The 16,498-nt window shown below is 41.3% G+C and overlaps 1 protein-coding gene across 1 annotated transcript in view; it reads right to left on the reverse strand.

Annotated features, from left to right (window-relative positions):
• The window catches only part of Sas-6 (Spindle assembly abnormal 6), a 37,046-nt gene that overhangs the window by 17,907 nt on the left and 2,641 nt on the right, over positions 1-16,498 (reverse strand). The window contains exons 2-8 of the mRNA XM_080265341.1: positions 14,766-14,950; positions 9,719-9,875; positions 8,029-8,226; positions 6,211-6,368; positions 5,821-5,942; positions 2,638-2,744; positions 1,950-2,093 (exon numbers count right to left, since the gene is read on the reverse strand). Of these exons, the coding sequence (XP_080121467.1) occupies positions 1,950-2,093; positions 2,638-2,744; positions 5,821-5,942; positions 6,211-6,368; positions 8,029-8,226; positions 9,719-9,875; positions 14,766-14,950 (1,071 nt within the window). The remainder of the gene's footprint in view (positions 1-1,949; positions 2,094-2,637; positions 2,745-5,820; positions 5,943-6,210; positions 6,369-8,028; positions 8,227-9,718; positions 9,876-14,765; positions 14,951-16,498) is intronic.

The raw sequence follows: 16,498 nt of genomic DNA on the forward strand, positions 1-16,498 counted from the left end.
TTACATGCTCTCCCAAACTCATTCACCAAGCCTTGTAGCTCCCCTTCATCTTCACTTAACAAGCGTATCATGTGCAAATAACAGTAGAGGAAGCTGTCAAATGCTGCCCTCTCGCATTAGGGCCGCTCCAACATCCACTGTTCCACCTTGTACCTCTTTTATAACCTCGTCCATATACAGACTGAACAACTATGGGGACATGACACATCCTTGTTTCAGTCCAACATTCAGACAAGAAAATCACTCAGTTTGCCATCCACACATATAGCAGTCTTAGCACCCTCACACATAGTCTTCACGGCATTCAACAACTTCCCATTTACTCCACATACAACAAATGCCCCTGTGATTACCACATTCTTTTTTCCCTTTCCCTTTAAACTGGGGAATAATCATATCATGCTTCCAATCCTCCAGGACTCTACCTTCCTCCCAGGCCAATCTGCACATTGTCCATATCCATTCTACTACTATCTCTCTCCCAGGGTGTTATTTGTATACAGTAATTCATGTTGCACAAACTCTGTGCTTTACTTTTGCCCGCAAAAAGTAGTGATTAAATGTTTTGACATGTGTCAGTACAATCCTTTAGGTTCAAGTTCAAGTGTGTTCTTGGTGGTAGGTGGGGGTGCTCACCATCCACTCACTTGATGTAATGCTGCTCTTTGGTGGCTGCCCTTTCCTCTCTTTCTTCCTTCCCCTTATGTCCTTCTTTCCTTCCTTCTTTCCTCTTCCTTCAGCCTATGGGTGACTCTACACTGAGTGACAAGCCAAATGGTTTCCTGTACACCAGAAAACCAAGTTTACTGCTCATGTAATGCCACTCAGGGATGAGTGAGGCTGCTCACGCTCATCTTTAATGTCAGGACCAACTTGCCTAGCCCCAGGTTCCTATGCTCCTCATGGGGCGACATGGGACTGGATGATGAATAAATGAAAAACTGTATTGTTGTCTTCAGCCAGAGTTACAATAAGATATCATTCCTCCCTTTCTCCAGTGCATAGCTTCTCCCATGTCACTAAGATATGGAACTGAATAAGGATGTGCCAGAGACTGAGCAGTGTCGAAAGCCACCATTAGGTGACCAAGGCCAATGCATGCAAGCATGTTGGAGCCTTTATAAATCGTTTCGTGTCGTTTCATTTTTAAAGGCTCCAACATGCTTGCATGCGTCGGCCTTGGTCACCTAATAGCTGCTGTCCACGCTGCATGATCTATTGCAGCCTCCCTGTTCAGTCCCTTAACCCTGAGGTCACACTTAATGACCTCGTCCCATGTCTTTCTTGGTCTACCCTTAATAACCCCACCCCCAATATTAACACTTCTCACCTTCCTCACCCAATTATCATCCCCCATCCTCTCCACATGTCCAAACCATCTCAATCTACCTCTCCTCATCACAACACCAATACACTCCAGTCCCATCCTACCCCTCAACTCTTCTATCGTAAACCCAGCCCCCCCAGACCTTGCACGCAGGGATGCACTACACATCCACGTAATCACTGTCATTTCTGTACGTCTGAGCCTGCGAATGTCCTCCTCCTTTACTGCCCAGGTCTCACTACCATACAGCATTACACTCCTAACACATGCTGCATACAAAGACCCATTGGCATGTAGGGAGAGTCCTCTCAAAGTCAGGAGAGGCAAGAGCTCCCTGAACTTCTTCCAACCACTTCTCACCCTAGCCACAGAGCTAGCTCCAGCCCCACCTCCAGCACACAACATGTCTCCCAAATAACAAAACTCTTCCTAAATAAATGAAATAAAATCTCCAGGAGAATTCTACATACTCTCTGGAAGCAGCCGGTTGAATGGCCAGTTTCCTGCAATCCACCACGTTCATATCCAGATGGGACTGGGGTTGCAACAACAACAACCTCAAAACACTATCAACCCAATGAAAGGAAGCTTTACAGTACATTTGCGGTAAAACTGTACTAACTGATATGTTTTCCTCTTTGACCCGCTTCTGCAACTTCTTTATGACTTGTAAACTCTTCTGTAGATCAGCGTACAGCAGTTGGATGGATGTTTCTCTCTTGGCTAATTTCTCTCCACGTTCCTTGACAGTCTCTTCCAGGCTGCTCTGAAAAAGTTTAAATGACAGAGAAAATGAGCTCTCTGGCCAATACAGAGCTGTTATGATGTGCGAACTGATCAAAAGGATTTATAACAGAGGTTCCACCCATCTATTAGAATTTCAAATTTGGGAAGTTATGCATATAAATGGAAAGTTTACCAAAGTAAATAAATGCATTGCAACTAATAACAGTATTCTTTCAAGCCAACCAGCATGTCACAAAAATAATGTTTTTGTTGCCAATACTGTACTGCATTTCACAGTTAATGACACTTTCAATTTCAAGAAATATGGTAATGCAGTACCCAGGAAAATGGCATAATCTGTGCACAGTAACTTTACTTGTTCACACAAAAGAAAGACTCCTGAATCTCATACCATGGTTTCCCAAGTGTGTGATGCTAAAAGGTGAGAGGGCCCTCTCTGGTGAAAGCAATGTAATATATTTCTACTTTGCTGAAGTGTATTGAAAATGTTCATCCTCTTTTATACATCAATTTCCAACAACTGTTAAAATTATAGTAATATTATGCAAATATGTTCCTCTTACTTTCTGCTCTTGTAGAGTCTCCAAGACTTGTTTCATATGTGTGATACTGGCATCACGACCTTTCAGCTCCCTCTCCATTTCAGACAAACGACTTTCCAACTCTCGCACTACATGAAAAAATATATTTATAGAATTATCCATTTATATATACAATACTATGCAGAACGAAAGTCAGTTACTTCATTATCACCCTCACAACAACAGGAAACAAGAAAGCAAGAGACTCATGACAAGCAACCATACAACCATTCAGGGCCCCAGAATAATCGTATTCAAAATGCCTGGAATATTATATCATCATCATCATCATAATCATCCAATCACTGTACACAAAAATATTCACACAGGTGTGCAGTCTTCAAAATTAATTAAAGTATTACATGTGTAGCAATCAATAGTAACAGTGTGATTAAAGTTTTAGCATGTTCAAGAATAAATACAGGTACTGTACTCTACTGTACAAAACTGCATTTAAAAACCTTTTATTCTATGGTATTCTTATACAGTGTACACACACACACGAGCACCAAGTCATTTCTGACTGATGATTTACAGTGGGTGCCTGGTGGTGTAGTGGGTAATTGAGGCGCTCCAATCGGATTGAGGTGGTGAAGGTTTATATCCAAGGGATGGTTGGGGTTCACTGCTCACGTAATGCCACTCAGGAATGAGTGAGGCTGGTCACTCTCATCTTAAATGTCAGGACCAACTTGCCTAGCCCTGGGCTCCTTCGCTCCTCATGGGGCAACATAGGATTGGATGATGGATGGATGGACAAGAGAAGGACTCGTAGCACCTTCACATTCAACCAGATAACTTTGGGAGATGTATTAGAGAAAAATGAAATCTCCAGATATGATTTTCCCAACCCTCTCGTGATGCAGGAGCTTCAGCATCTGTCCAAATACCGAACTCTCTTTGAGAGAAAACCATTTTTAAGGCATCAGGAATAGGCAAACACAATTGTTCATTCTTGTCTTACCTAATCCATCACACCATAAATGGCTAAAACATAAAGTGGCATAGCACTTCACAAAGCCAAGTCCACTCACTTCATAACTGCTCTGTGACTTTCCCCTGCTGGTTCTCCAATAACCACAGCAAGGACATTAAAATAAACATGTCCCACAGAAGGCTGCTACTGTAATCAACAGACACACTTCTGCTTCTAAACCACCATACAAAGCTGTTCAAATATACAGTAATTTCCAAGTGTTCAAGAAGTATCCATGTCATAGATTTAAATCCTAGGTTAAAAATTTTTTACAGTACTTCTTACTGTTCCGAGGGCAGTGGAGATAATGTGAAGTGTATATGCAAATTAGGTCAGATATTACATTTTCCATCACCATCATTGTCATCCTGACCATGAAGTAGCCATCAGAAAACGTGGAAAGAGATATAATGAAAAAGAGAGTCTCCTGAGTGTATGAAGATGGAGCTGAAACTCATGCTGGGGCTAGGGTAAGGAGTGGTTGGAAGAAGTTCAGGGAGCTGTTGCCTTTCCTAACATTCAGAGGGCTCTCCCTCCATGCTAAGAAGTCCTTGCATGCAGTATGTGTTAGCAGTGTTATGCTGTATAGTTGTGAAACCTACACAGTAAAAGACGAGGCTATTCATACGATCCTATGTGCGGAAATTATACTGATCAGACGGATGTGTTGTGCATCCTTGTATGTGAGGCCTGGGGGTGTGGGGGTTGGGACTGTGACTGAAGAGCTAAGAGGAAGGATGGGACTTGAATGTATTAGCTTTGTGATGAGGAGAGGTAGACTGAGATGGTTTGGGCATGATGAGAGGATGAAAGATGCCAACTAGGTGTGGACAGTGAGAGGTGCCAACACTGAGTGTAAGGTTGAGGGGGGGGGGGGGAACTGAAATGAGATCAGAGTCTGACTTCAGGGATATGGAACTGAATAAGGAAGCGCCAGAGACTGAGTTGTGTCGAAAGCCACCATTAGGTGACAAGGCCAATGCATGCAAGCATGTTGGAGTCTTTATAAATGAACTAAATAAATGAAATAAAATCCCCAGGAGCATTCTACATACTGAATGGCTTTGTAAATGTTTCTTATGGTACATTCCCCCAAATTCATGATTTTGCCAAGCATGGATTTTTCAGGCACTTGAACCCGGCAGCTGATGAATTTTTATGATTTACCGCATGCCTCGGATTGTGAGCATATACTGTATGCAAAGTCAGGTGCTTTCAAACCACCGTCATCATCATCATCATCAAGATCTCCTTTCCCACCTCAAGGTTGAATGAGGTAGGGTCCAGTGAGCCAGAAGAAAAAAATAAAAATAAAAAATAACAGTAAGATCCTAACCAAAGTTTGCCCAACTGAATGAGCCACACTCCCATTCATTTGCCATTCAAGTCTCTGGAATTCTGGTTCCAAGTGATGGGCCAAACAATATTCAGCATGTAACTTGACACTCACCTATCTGAAAGAGTCAATCCAATGGCTATGTCGTTAAAAAGGGTTGTAAAACCCTGGTCATACGCTCTGCACAAAATTCACCCAGCCGGATTGATCACTTACCAGTTCCTATCCTCATTAGTTCCTATATCTTTCTGTTTCATACACTCATTTATCATATCTATGTACTTTCTTCTAGGCCTACCACATCTCCCACCTTCAAATTCACTCAGACATACCCTTTTCACCACTCTATTCACACCCATCCTCTTCACATGCTCATCCCATTTAACCATACTCTCTTCAACTCTGGCATCCACAGCCTTCTTTACTATGCATGTTTCACAAATCACATTATTCCCTTTCCAATCCACTCTCCGCACTCCACACAGATTTCTCAACAGTCCCATCCCAACTGCTTCTACTCCTGACATTCTCATTTCATGCTACACCACAGTCTCATGCCTGTAAGTTGGAGTACGTATCCAAATGCATTCCTGTGCACCTCCTGCAGCTGTCACACTCAGACCTCTGATTCTTATCAAGGCCTTCACAGTACCACCCACCTGCCTTTCCTATAACACTCTGGTTTCCACTTGGTTTGCACATTTACCTCTCTTTTCTGTCACTGCACCCAGGTACTTAAACTTTCTCAAATATTCGTTTTCCATCTACCATACCATAACATCATAACCATTTTCAAATCACTTATGAATATTGTATGTTTGTTCTGTGGAAATACTCTGATCATTGCACATACCTGAGGATGTTTTTATATGATTTTCTTCTTCAAGGCGTGTATTTTGTTTTTTTCTGTGTCTGAGGTCTTGGTGACACCGCTCCAGCTCCTCCGCTGTGGCACTCAGTCTAGCTGCTATCTCCCTGTTCATAACATATGAAATGTGAAAGATGTATGCTGTAAGTTCAAAGCAGAATATAATAATTAAAATAAATGATGACATAACTAAGTATTGTACCGTAAAATCTGTCAAAATATCCAGAAATACCCTATTAAATATTAAATACTGAATGTTATTCATATCACCATTGATGATTTTCCTTCTGAGGCTACAGTCTTTGCAAGAACACTCATATTTCATAGGATAGCAATATTAACAATTATGATCAAACAAAAAGTTTATGCTCTGACTTAGCATTGGTTTCTGCAAGATTTTTCTTCTCTGTGAGGTCAGCATTGCTTTGCTTGAGTGAAGCAACTTTTTCCTTTAAGCGATCTATCTGCTGGCTGAGCCTACTTTCCATTTCACGTCTTTCACGTTCAACACGTCGGTCAGCATCACTCTGCACCTGATAAGTCAGAAGTATGCTGTGCATGAAGGCTGTGTAAGAGAAGACAAATAAACTGGGAAAAGCAATGTCATGTGATGACTTTAACCTCGCAGACTTCCTGAGAGTGCCTACATGGAGAGACAGACTGACGAATGAGGAAATGAAGAAGCATTGTGGTGTGGATGTGGTAGAAAACGTTAGGAGAAATATATTGAGGAGGTTTGGCAATGTACTGTAGAGAGGATGGAGAGCAAGAGACTAAAGTAGAGAGTGTATGCGAGTGAGGTGGAGGCCAAGGATGAAATGGAGGGATGGAGTGGAGAGGTATATGAGTGAGGGAGGTGTTACCTGGGAGCAGGGCAGTGAAATGGCACTCAACAGGGCAACATGAAGGCGATTTGTTTGTGGCCACCCCTTATGGGACTGAGGCACCTGGCAATAGATAGATAGATAGAAATGTCACGTAGATATTAAAAATGGGGTCAGTGAGAGGAGACCCAGATACAAACGCAATTTGGGAAAAGTGAAAATTAGCAGTGCAAAAGAAAAGGATTTATGAACAATGCAGGATGACCTGTTACCAGAAAAACATTAACAGGATTACTGGAGAGGCATATGGACTCTTGACACATGAGAGTAGCTTTTAATTTTATGGATGAGGAGATGTTGAGAGATTATACTGTCCATGATAAGACCATAATTTGAATATACAAAAGTGATATGACTGACTCAATCGGATATGTTTGTGTGAAGCTGCAGAATGTGGTGAATGTTTTTGGCGTATCCGGTAGAGCCAGGATTCCGGGGACTTGAATGATGAGTGAATGGAAGTGTGGCCAATTTGGATTGGGCAAGTTTGTGCTGTCTGGACATTGCTACTCCTCACTCTGCCCTTGGGTGGGAAAGGAGGTCTGGATGATGACATGGTCAAAAAAAAAAAAAAAAAAAAAAAAAAAAAAAAAAAACACTGAAGAAGGTACAAAGGACAGCTGTGAAGATGATTCTAGACTTGAGAGAGTTTTCCTACAAAGAAAGACTAGAGAAGCTAAAACTGCCCTCACTATGGGAAAGGAAAGAGAGTGGATACTTGATTACAAAGGTGTAAGAGACTTAGAACAACAGGACAGAGAGGATCTTTTTGTAACTGATGATGGAATGACAAGAGGGCATGAATATAAAATTGAGAAAAAGCACATGTCTCAATGATGTGGTCAAATTAATTTCCCAAACAGAAGCAGGGATATCTGGAATGGATTGGAAATGGAGGTGGTGCAGGCAAAGAACATTCCAGCATTTAAATTTAGACTGAATTAAAGTAGACATGGAGGCAGGACAATACAAGCTTTGCTCAAATCTGTATAATACAACTAGGTGAATACAAATCTGGAAACTCAGGCTTGGCATGCAAAATATTTCCCACTGTACCATTTCACTTCTTTGGCCAATGCTTCCTATGTTTCCTGTTGTCTTATACTGTCTTCTCTTTTTCAGTCTTCTATATACCAATTCCTTACATATGACCATATCACATGAAGTCTCACATGTCAACATCTTTCTGTGAAAGAATGGCCTTACAGCATATCTTGCATCATTATAATCACTGAGCAAATCTCCACTCTGTGACAGGCAGATGAACGACTCAAAAACATGATTCAGTCTGTACAAAGTACCACATTACCTGCAGTAACTTTTCCTTTTCATCTGTTAAAAGCCGAGCCTGCTTATCTGAATTTTCTAATGCCTGCTGTTTCATCTCTGTACGCAGGTGACTGGCCTCCTGAATGGCAGCAGACAGGTTCTCCCGGCACTGACGAAGTTCCTCATGCAGCTTAGCCTCACGCTGTGATCCTGTCTTTTCTCTCATGGCTAGCTCTGCCTGTTTACAGTAAAAGAAAGTGAAATTCTGTTTGTACCTGTTCAGCCTTAAAGCTGAAAAAAAAAAATAATAATAATAATAATAATAACAAAACAATACAGTATAAAAAAAGTTTTTTGCATGGCCAATACAACATTCTTTACTTGTAGCCAGTGCATTTCAGAGGCACCATACAAAGAAACATCAAACTGTTTATATCAACATGTACAGTAAACAAGATAAGATGTGATGGGGAAGAATCATCAAAGCCAGCTGAGTTGAGGAGCTTGTGCATTATTACTTCTCTCCAATAGCATCTCACAAAAAATTATTCCCCTAAAGATGCCCCCTTAAAAAAAGTGCATCTGGTCAGTCTCCTGCACCATAAGCCTGCACAGCCAAGACCTACTGAAGTCCTCAGCCCCATGTCCTATGCACTGACAGAGTTCTTCATTGTCATAATTGTTGTTGGTTATTGCTCAAACATAATTTGTCTGGTCCAGCAGATGTGTCAACTGTAGGTATGCAACTCCCTTTATAGGGTCATCTCATAGGTTTCCTACGCCACTGATGTTGGTTCAGCACCATTCATGTGATACTGAAAAATGACCTCCTCAACAATGAGCATCTCAATGTGCCAATTTCTCTTGAATGTAAGAAACAGAGTATATGCCTGGGTTGACCTACCTGGGGTTGGGTTGTTGGACACAATAAAGACAATACAGTATATATACACTGTACCTTTTTCATGACCATCCTGGTACCAAGCCAAATATCTCATAACACAGACCACTAATCAAAGCTTTCCTAACTGTGTATTGCTCTTTGTCCTGCATAAGTTAGCTTGAAAGAAACTTCAAATTACTCTATGTTCAGGTAAATGTTTGAAGCCTCCTTGCACTACTCTCTCACCCTCTGGCTTGGGTACTCTTCCTCCAGTATCTTCAAAAAAAAAAAATAAGTATAGAGTGAAAAAAATTGGATTTTGCATTGCCAAAAAGTCATTTTCCACTCATGACGAGCAAGTTTCAGAGGCTTTCAGAACTAAGCCTGCCCAAAGTAGTGATGCTCTTAGCAGCACATGTAACAATGAGTGATGACACAAAGCAACAATGGGACAATTCTTGGCCACTGAGGATTATGGCCTACAAGCATTCCTGCTGGCCACATAAACAGGGAGCAGGAATATGTCACTGAGTGATAATTTCAAAGAGATAAGATATCGATGACCTTGGAGCAATGTCATCATGCCTCCTGAGGCATTACAGCATGAAACAAAATAATGCATATACTCCTCACCTCTCTGACTCTTGAATGACTGTTCACATCATGACCTGTAATGGTTGTGTGATGCTGGAAGTAGCACAAAGCCTCTTCCAAGGATGCCTCCAAAACTCACTTGCTACAAGCAGGGAAAGGGGAAAAACTGCTTTCTGGCTCTGCAAAAAGTTCTTATTTTAAGGTCAATCTATATACAATGGATATTTTCAGCTTTATGTACTGTTGGTTTTACCTTAAGAGCTTTGCAGCTATCAGCCAAGTAAGCAAGCTTGAGTTGGGTGGGTGCTGCAGTGAGAGTCAGGGCCAGATGACACAGGTTTTTTAATCTGTTGGGCTCCACAACCTCTAGTATTACACTATCACCACTAGATCGTAGCATCAAGACAAAACTAAAAAAGAAAAAAATAATTATGTAGCATACATACAGCACATATTATGAGGATATATATGAAAGATGTATGTACCTTAATAATATATGAAAAAAAGTTCCCATCAGATATCAACCATGCAAACAAAGCTAATAGGAAAGATTTGTTATCTTTTTCCCCTAGGGCTTCTGCTCAATAACAAAGGTTTCAACCACATGAGGCATCAACTCCCAGGAGACATTTTTAAATTTTGGTAAAGGATAGTAAGCACTAAATGGGTGAGTTTCAAGGAGGTGCTTAACAATGATCATCATCACCAGCCAAGCCTTATCTCAAGTAAATCAGTAAAGTCGGTACAACCCGAAAACAGAAAATGTAAAATATACGAGTAAGCAACTGTAAACAGAGTACCAAATGATATACAGCAGAACCCCTCTAAATCAAACACTGCTTTGACCAAAAAAAAAAAAAAAAGAGGGCAAAATTTGATGTAATTCAGACTAGTATGAGTTACTGTACTGTATTTGAAATTACCAATACGTGACTTGGGCAACCATGCATCAGATTACAGATACATGTTTAAAGTGAATGATTTTCTACTAACTATTTGTTTTTTTACAGGAATGAAAGAGATATATGGAGATATTATCCAAAAAGATTTATGACCCTAGGCCTAAGTCTGCCCCCAGATGCAAACAGAAGTGTCTATCTATCCAAGAAAAAATGAAAATCCTTGAAAAGATAGACAATGGGGCATCTCCAGCCCAAATTATGACTGAATATGTGATTTCAAAATTATGTGGCTCTGATTATGGAAAACTAAATACAAACTTTTGAGCAGTGCAGCCACAGCCAAGTTTGGTCTTATCAGGGAACAATAAACAGTGAAGCAATTTAGAATGCTAAATTATGAAAATTTAGATGAGCCTGTTATTAAATGATACCAGCAACACTGTTCCTTGAGTGTTGGAGTTGAAGGCACTGAAATTCAAGCAGCTGCTGAAAATATGTACTGAGAAACATGGGGGGGTTCAAGGATAATGCTTAGTGGCTATTTGGATCTAGAAAAAGACAAAACGTTGTGAATCATAATTAAAGGTGAGCAAACCACTTGAAATTTATTTGCTATAACTCAGACAACCTCAACTTGGACAGTCTTCCCCCCTCCCCCCCAACAGTGTCACCTAAAGAGGTTCTACTGTAGATCATATATCCATCCACCCATCATTCATGCCTTGGATATTCCTGACTCCACCCAAGGCACTAAGTAAAGCCATGCGCTTTATGTGCTTCACCTGATCAACTTGCTTTCACAACACTTGTCAAACATGGCCATTATCTTGATTACTGAGTTCAAAAATGTGTGCATGCAACCTTGTCATGTGCCTGTATTTCATTCACTCACTTTCCTGTATCATATATTTTTCCTCAACTGTCATTGCTCACACTCTCAAACATTCACTTACTGTATCTGATCAACATCTTACCCCTGTTCTCAAACATTCATTTACCATAACAAATCAACATCTTGGTCATATTCTCAAACATTCACTTACCATATCAAATCAATATCCTGGCCTTCATTGCCTCCTGCTATCCTCAGACAACACACACATCCACTTTTCACCATCCACCTCTTACCAAGTAAGATCATACCATCCTAATGCTTCCCGCTATTTTCAAACTCCTCAACATATATCCTTTTCACCACTGGAGTTATATATGAACTGTTAAGGGGTTTTGTGACTGGGGTTTCTTGCATGCATAATACCACTCAGGGATGGGTGAAGCTGGTCACCACTGCATTAAATATTGGGACTGGGCAGCTTAAGTCTGGGCCCCTATGTTCCTGTATACTGTATATGGGACTACAGTATTTGGGATTGGATGATGATGATGATGATGATGATGATGATGATGATGATGATGATGATGATGATGATGATGATGACGACGACGATGACGACGACAATGACAATGATGATGATGATGATGGTTACGAGTGAGTGAGCAAAGTTTACCATCAGTATATGAAAATTACAATGAGCGGCCCACCCCAGCCCAACCCAACTGTCATACTCTCCAGAGGCTAAATAACTTTTTACATAATAAAGCCAGAGCAGCAAGTTTTGTTTTTCTCTCTAGATGCTATGCCAGTCAATTCAGTTTTGTATTTTACTACTCACAAAACCAATATTGCACCATAACACTGTGCAATGGGAAAACAATTACAAAGACTCATTCGCTCACTATGTGCAAAAATGCACTTTATACTGGTGGTAGTGAGGCTTGGATACTGAGACTGGAAGCTTACTCAGAGAAGTCTTATTACACATAGCCATATAAATAATGAATGTTGTTGTTGTTGAGTAACAGTTTTTCTGGTCAGGCAGACCCATCAACAGCAGGCATGCAGCTACCCTTGCAGAGTCGTCCTGTACAGTGAACCGATGCTCCCCTGCGGCAGACAAAGCCTTGTTGCAGAAAAGCATAAGGAAAAGTGTGGAGGTGTGGTTCCTGGATTGACAACGTATTTGTCTCTCCACCCAGTTAACTGGGGCACCATGGTAGGCTTCAAAACACTCCATTATGAACACAGAACACTACATGAGAGAAGGTAGGACAGAAAAAAAGCTATGCACACATAATTTTGAACAGTAAACACTACATCCATCACAAACATCATTAATTGTTGCCAATGCTGCAGATGTTTGTATTCTATATGATATCAAAATTCATGTAACTATAAACGTGCATTTCACATGTGTTGTGAATTCCTTTAGAAAAACTGGACCTTTAAGAAACAAAAGACCATATTTGTACTGTACTACTATTGTTACTACAATATAATTAAGTCCTATCCAACTTGATCATCTGTCTGACATTACTCATCTGTCCCTGTGAGTTCTTAGGATGAGTTCTTACACAATACTGGCCTACAACAGAATATGTTTATGTATGTGTGAGTGTGAGGGGAGCCCTTCTTACTGGTTCCCCCTTCATTTAATGGGGGGGTGGGGGGTCAATGAAGAAGTAGGATCGAGGATCTTAACATTGGTGCAACAATATCAGTCTCTTTGACGGACTGCAGTTAAGGGTGTTGAGGCAATGCTGATCCTTCATTATGTCTGCAATCTGGCAGATCACAACAATTAGGCAGGCAGTGGCAGCTCAGTGTGCTATAATCACCATATAGAGATGCTTACATTTAGATACATGCACGAGATTCAAAGATGCTTGTTTGAGGACATACCTGAGATACAATCTATCTATCTATCTATAGCCCGACGCCCTAATCCCGCAAAGGGTAGCCGCAGACAAAACGCCTCCAAGTCGCTCTGTCACCCACCATTTGACTACCCTCCCCCCAACTCACCCCCCCCCTCCCTCATATACCTCTCAACTCCATCCCTCCACCTCATCCTTGGTCTACCTCTCCCTCTCCCTCCCCCCACCTCACCCACATACACCCTCTTAGTCAGTCTTTCATTCTCCATTCTCTCCACATGTCCAAACCACCTCAGTGTATTTCTCCTAATCTTCTCAACCACATCCACATCCACCCCACAGCGTTCCTTCACTTCTTCATTCGTCAACCTGTCCCTCCACGTCACTCTACATGCTCCTCTCAAGTAACTCATTTCCACTGCTCTCACTCTTGACTTGTTCCCCTCTTGTAAGGTCCATGCCTCGCTTCCATACGTCAGGGTAGGGATCACAATACTATCATGCAGTGACTTCTTAACTTCCATACTCACCTCCCTATTTCTCATCACTGCTCTCAGTGTACTAACAACCTTCCTTCCCTGCTGTACCCTTTCACGCACTGCATCCCCCAAAGTTCCATCCTTATTCATCACACTACCCAAGTACTTGAATGCACTCACATTCTCCATATCCTCACCATCCAACCTCACTGCACACTCTGTGACTTCATTCTTCTCAAACACCATAACTTTACTTTTGTTTAAATTAACTTTCAGATTCCTCCTCCTACATACTGTCCCAAATTCATTCACCAAACCTTGCAACTCCCATTCATCTTCACTCAACAGCACTGTATCATCAGCAAACAGCAACACCGGAAGCTTCCAAATCTCACCCTCATTCATTAGAGCCACCCTGACATCCACTGCCCTACCCTGCACCTCCTTTACAACCCCTGAGATACAAACCTACTGAAAAATCAGTACACATTTATAGATCTTAAGGAATTTTTATGATTATTCACATATGAGCATATGTATGCATTGCAAACTATCTCACAACTAGAAAATTGTGTGTTTTAAAGTGCAACAATTTGCATTGGAATGAATGTACAGCCTAAAAAAATAAAAATAAGTAAATAAACAAATAACCATAAGTGGTGGCTGTGTCAGTTTATACATAAATAAGATACATGGAGCCTGCCCACTGTTAAGGAAAGAGTTGATACTTTGTATCAGTAAGATATAAAGCCTACTCATTGTTAGGGAAAGTAGTTGATACTTTGTATCAATAGGTTATGTGTGAATTGTATAATCCACACAGAGCATATGGTCCTTCCAGAAAACACCCGGAAACTACTTACAGTAGTATTTGCACTTTTTTTTTTGTAAATACTTGATGAGCGGCTTGCACAGGTCAACCCCAGCCTGCCTGCACATGTTGCATCCCTCAGTCACGCACCAGGCCACCATGAAGTCACGATGTCATCGTTTCTCTTGACTTCCCACTCCCATTCCCCCACTGCCCAACTGGGTAGAAAGCATGCCCAGCCACCCAAGAGGTGCCTGTTACCACCAACTAACATATCTGACAGCAAATCCCTCACGTGCAATAATAATGCAAAGGAGGAAAAATATCAATGGTCTACATGTCTGTTAAACAGTATCTGTAAAAAAAAAAAAAAAAAAATCTTATCAAATTTACCTTGGAGATTCTTTCCCACATTCCTTTGTGCAAGAGTTAACCAAGTCCACAAAACTATGTGGAAAAGCACTAAAGTCAACCAGAAGTCCCTGTTGCTGCCTCAGTGAATGATAGTCTTCTTCACGGACCACACATGTGTACAAAACAAATGGATCAGTCTCATCTGTCACTCTCACCACTAACTCCTGAAAAACATGTAAACATGCATCCATAAATTAGGAAGAGAAATTGGAGTAAAACACAGTACTGCATTACTGCTGTTGTTGCTACTTAACATCAGGTTCTACTCTAACCATGCAGCCCAAATACCGGTACCTCTCGATTTACACGAGTTTAAATTACATGTTTTTTAAATAACATGATGTAAAAAATCTGTCTTTTGTTTACAATACATGTTTTTCTTAAAATAACACTATTTAAGAAAAAACAAAACTCGTGCCACAGGGCATTTCATTTTGCAGCCATCTCCCGCACTGGAGGATGAAAAACACCACCAAACATGCACTCACTGTTATACTAGCTTCGTGTCAGCATCACTGTGCAGCCTCATCAATGTTTTACAACATTTTTTTGTTACTTAACTTACCCTCGTGTGATTCATCATGGCCACCAAGCATCCTTCAACATCTGGAGTTCATGGAAGTGCGGTGAAGAGGAACAGAGTCTTTAAACCTGAAGCAGAAAATTGACGTGCTTCATCACTATGCTAGGGATCAGAAGACATCAGAAAAACAGTCAAAAACTGCCCAGACAACCATGCTAAACTTCTTTAAGAAGAGGATGCTAGAGCCAGCTGCTGGATGCAAATCAGAGTAGGAGACGGATTCGGACGAGTTGTTGTGATGTGAGCTGTCTGTGTCTCTCCTCTCTATCTGTATAGTGTGTGTACATAATTCATGTGTCACTAGAGGCATGGAATTTTGTTGACAAAGTCCCTAGAGAGGTGGTGTGGTGGGCGAGAAAGCTTGGGATCGAGGAGTGGCTGCTTTGGGTCGTTATGGCCATGTATGTGGGTGCTCATACCCAGGAAAGGGTGAATGGAGATTTGAATGATGAGTTTTCCATGAATGCTGGTGTGCATCAGGGGTCAGTCTTGACTCCTTTGTTGTTTATCATGGTACATGAAGCCCTCTCATGTGACTTCAGAAATGGACTCCCATGGGAGATGTTGTATGCTGATCATTTGGTGTTGGTTGCAGAGAATGAAAGGGAGGTGGAGGGAAGATCTAGGAAGTGGAAAGATGGTATGGGGCACAAGAGCTTAAGAGTAAATGCAAATAAAACAAACGTAATGGTATCTAGGGCTGGAGGTGGAACTGTCAAAGAAGAGGGAGAGTAGCCATGTGCAATTTGTCACAAGGACATGGGAAGTAATTCCATCTTCTGCAGTGTTTGGGATAAGTGGGTGCATAAGAGAGGTAGCGGTATCAGAGGTAGACTGCAGGATAATGCTAATTTCTTGTGTGTGGTGTGTCGGGGAGAGCATATGGATATGCCAGACGTGAAAGGATTGAACTTGCTGGTGATTCTCTTGAGTGTATGGAAGAATTTTGTTATTTGGGAGACATGGTATGTGCTGGAGGTGGGGCTGTAACCAGCTCTCTGGCTAGAGTGAGGAGTGGTTGGAAGAAGTTCAGGGAGCTGTTGCCTCTTCTTACACTGAGAGGGCTCTCCCTCCATGCTAAGGGATCTTTGTATGCAGCATGTGTTAGGCAAGTAATGCTGTATGGTAG

Source organism: Coenobita brevimanus, chromosome 14 (assembly GCF_032717465.1).
Source record: "Coenobita brevimanus isolate Jiangsu-jjx chromosome 14, ASM3271746v2, whole genome shotgun sequence".
NCBI lineage: Eukaryota > Metazoa > Arthropoda > Malacostraca > Decapoda > Coenobitidae > Coenobita > Coenobita brevimanus.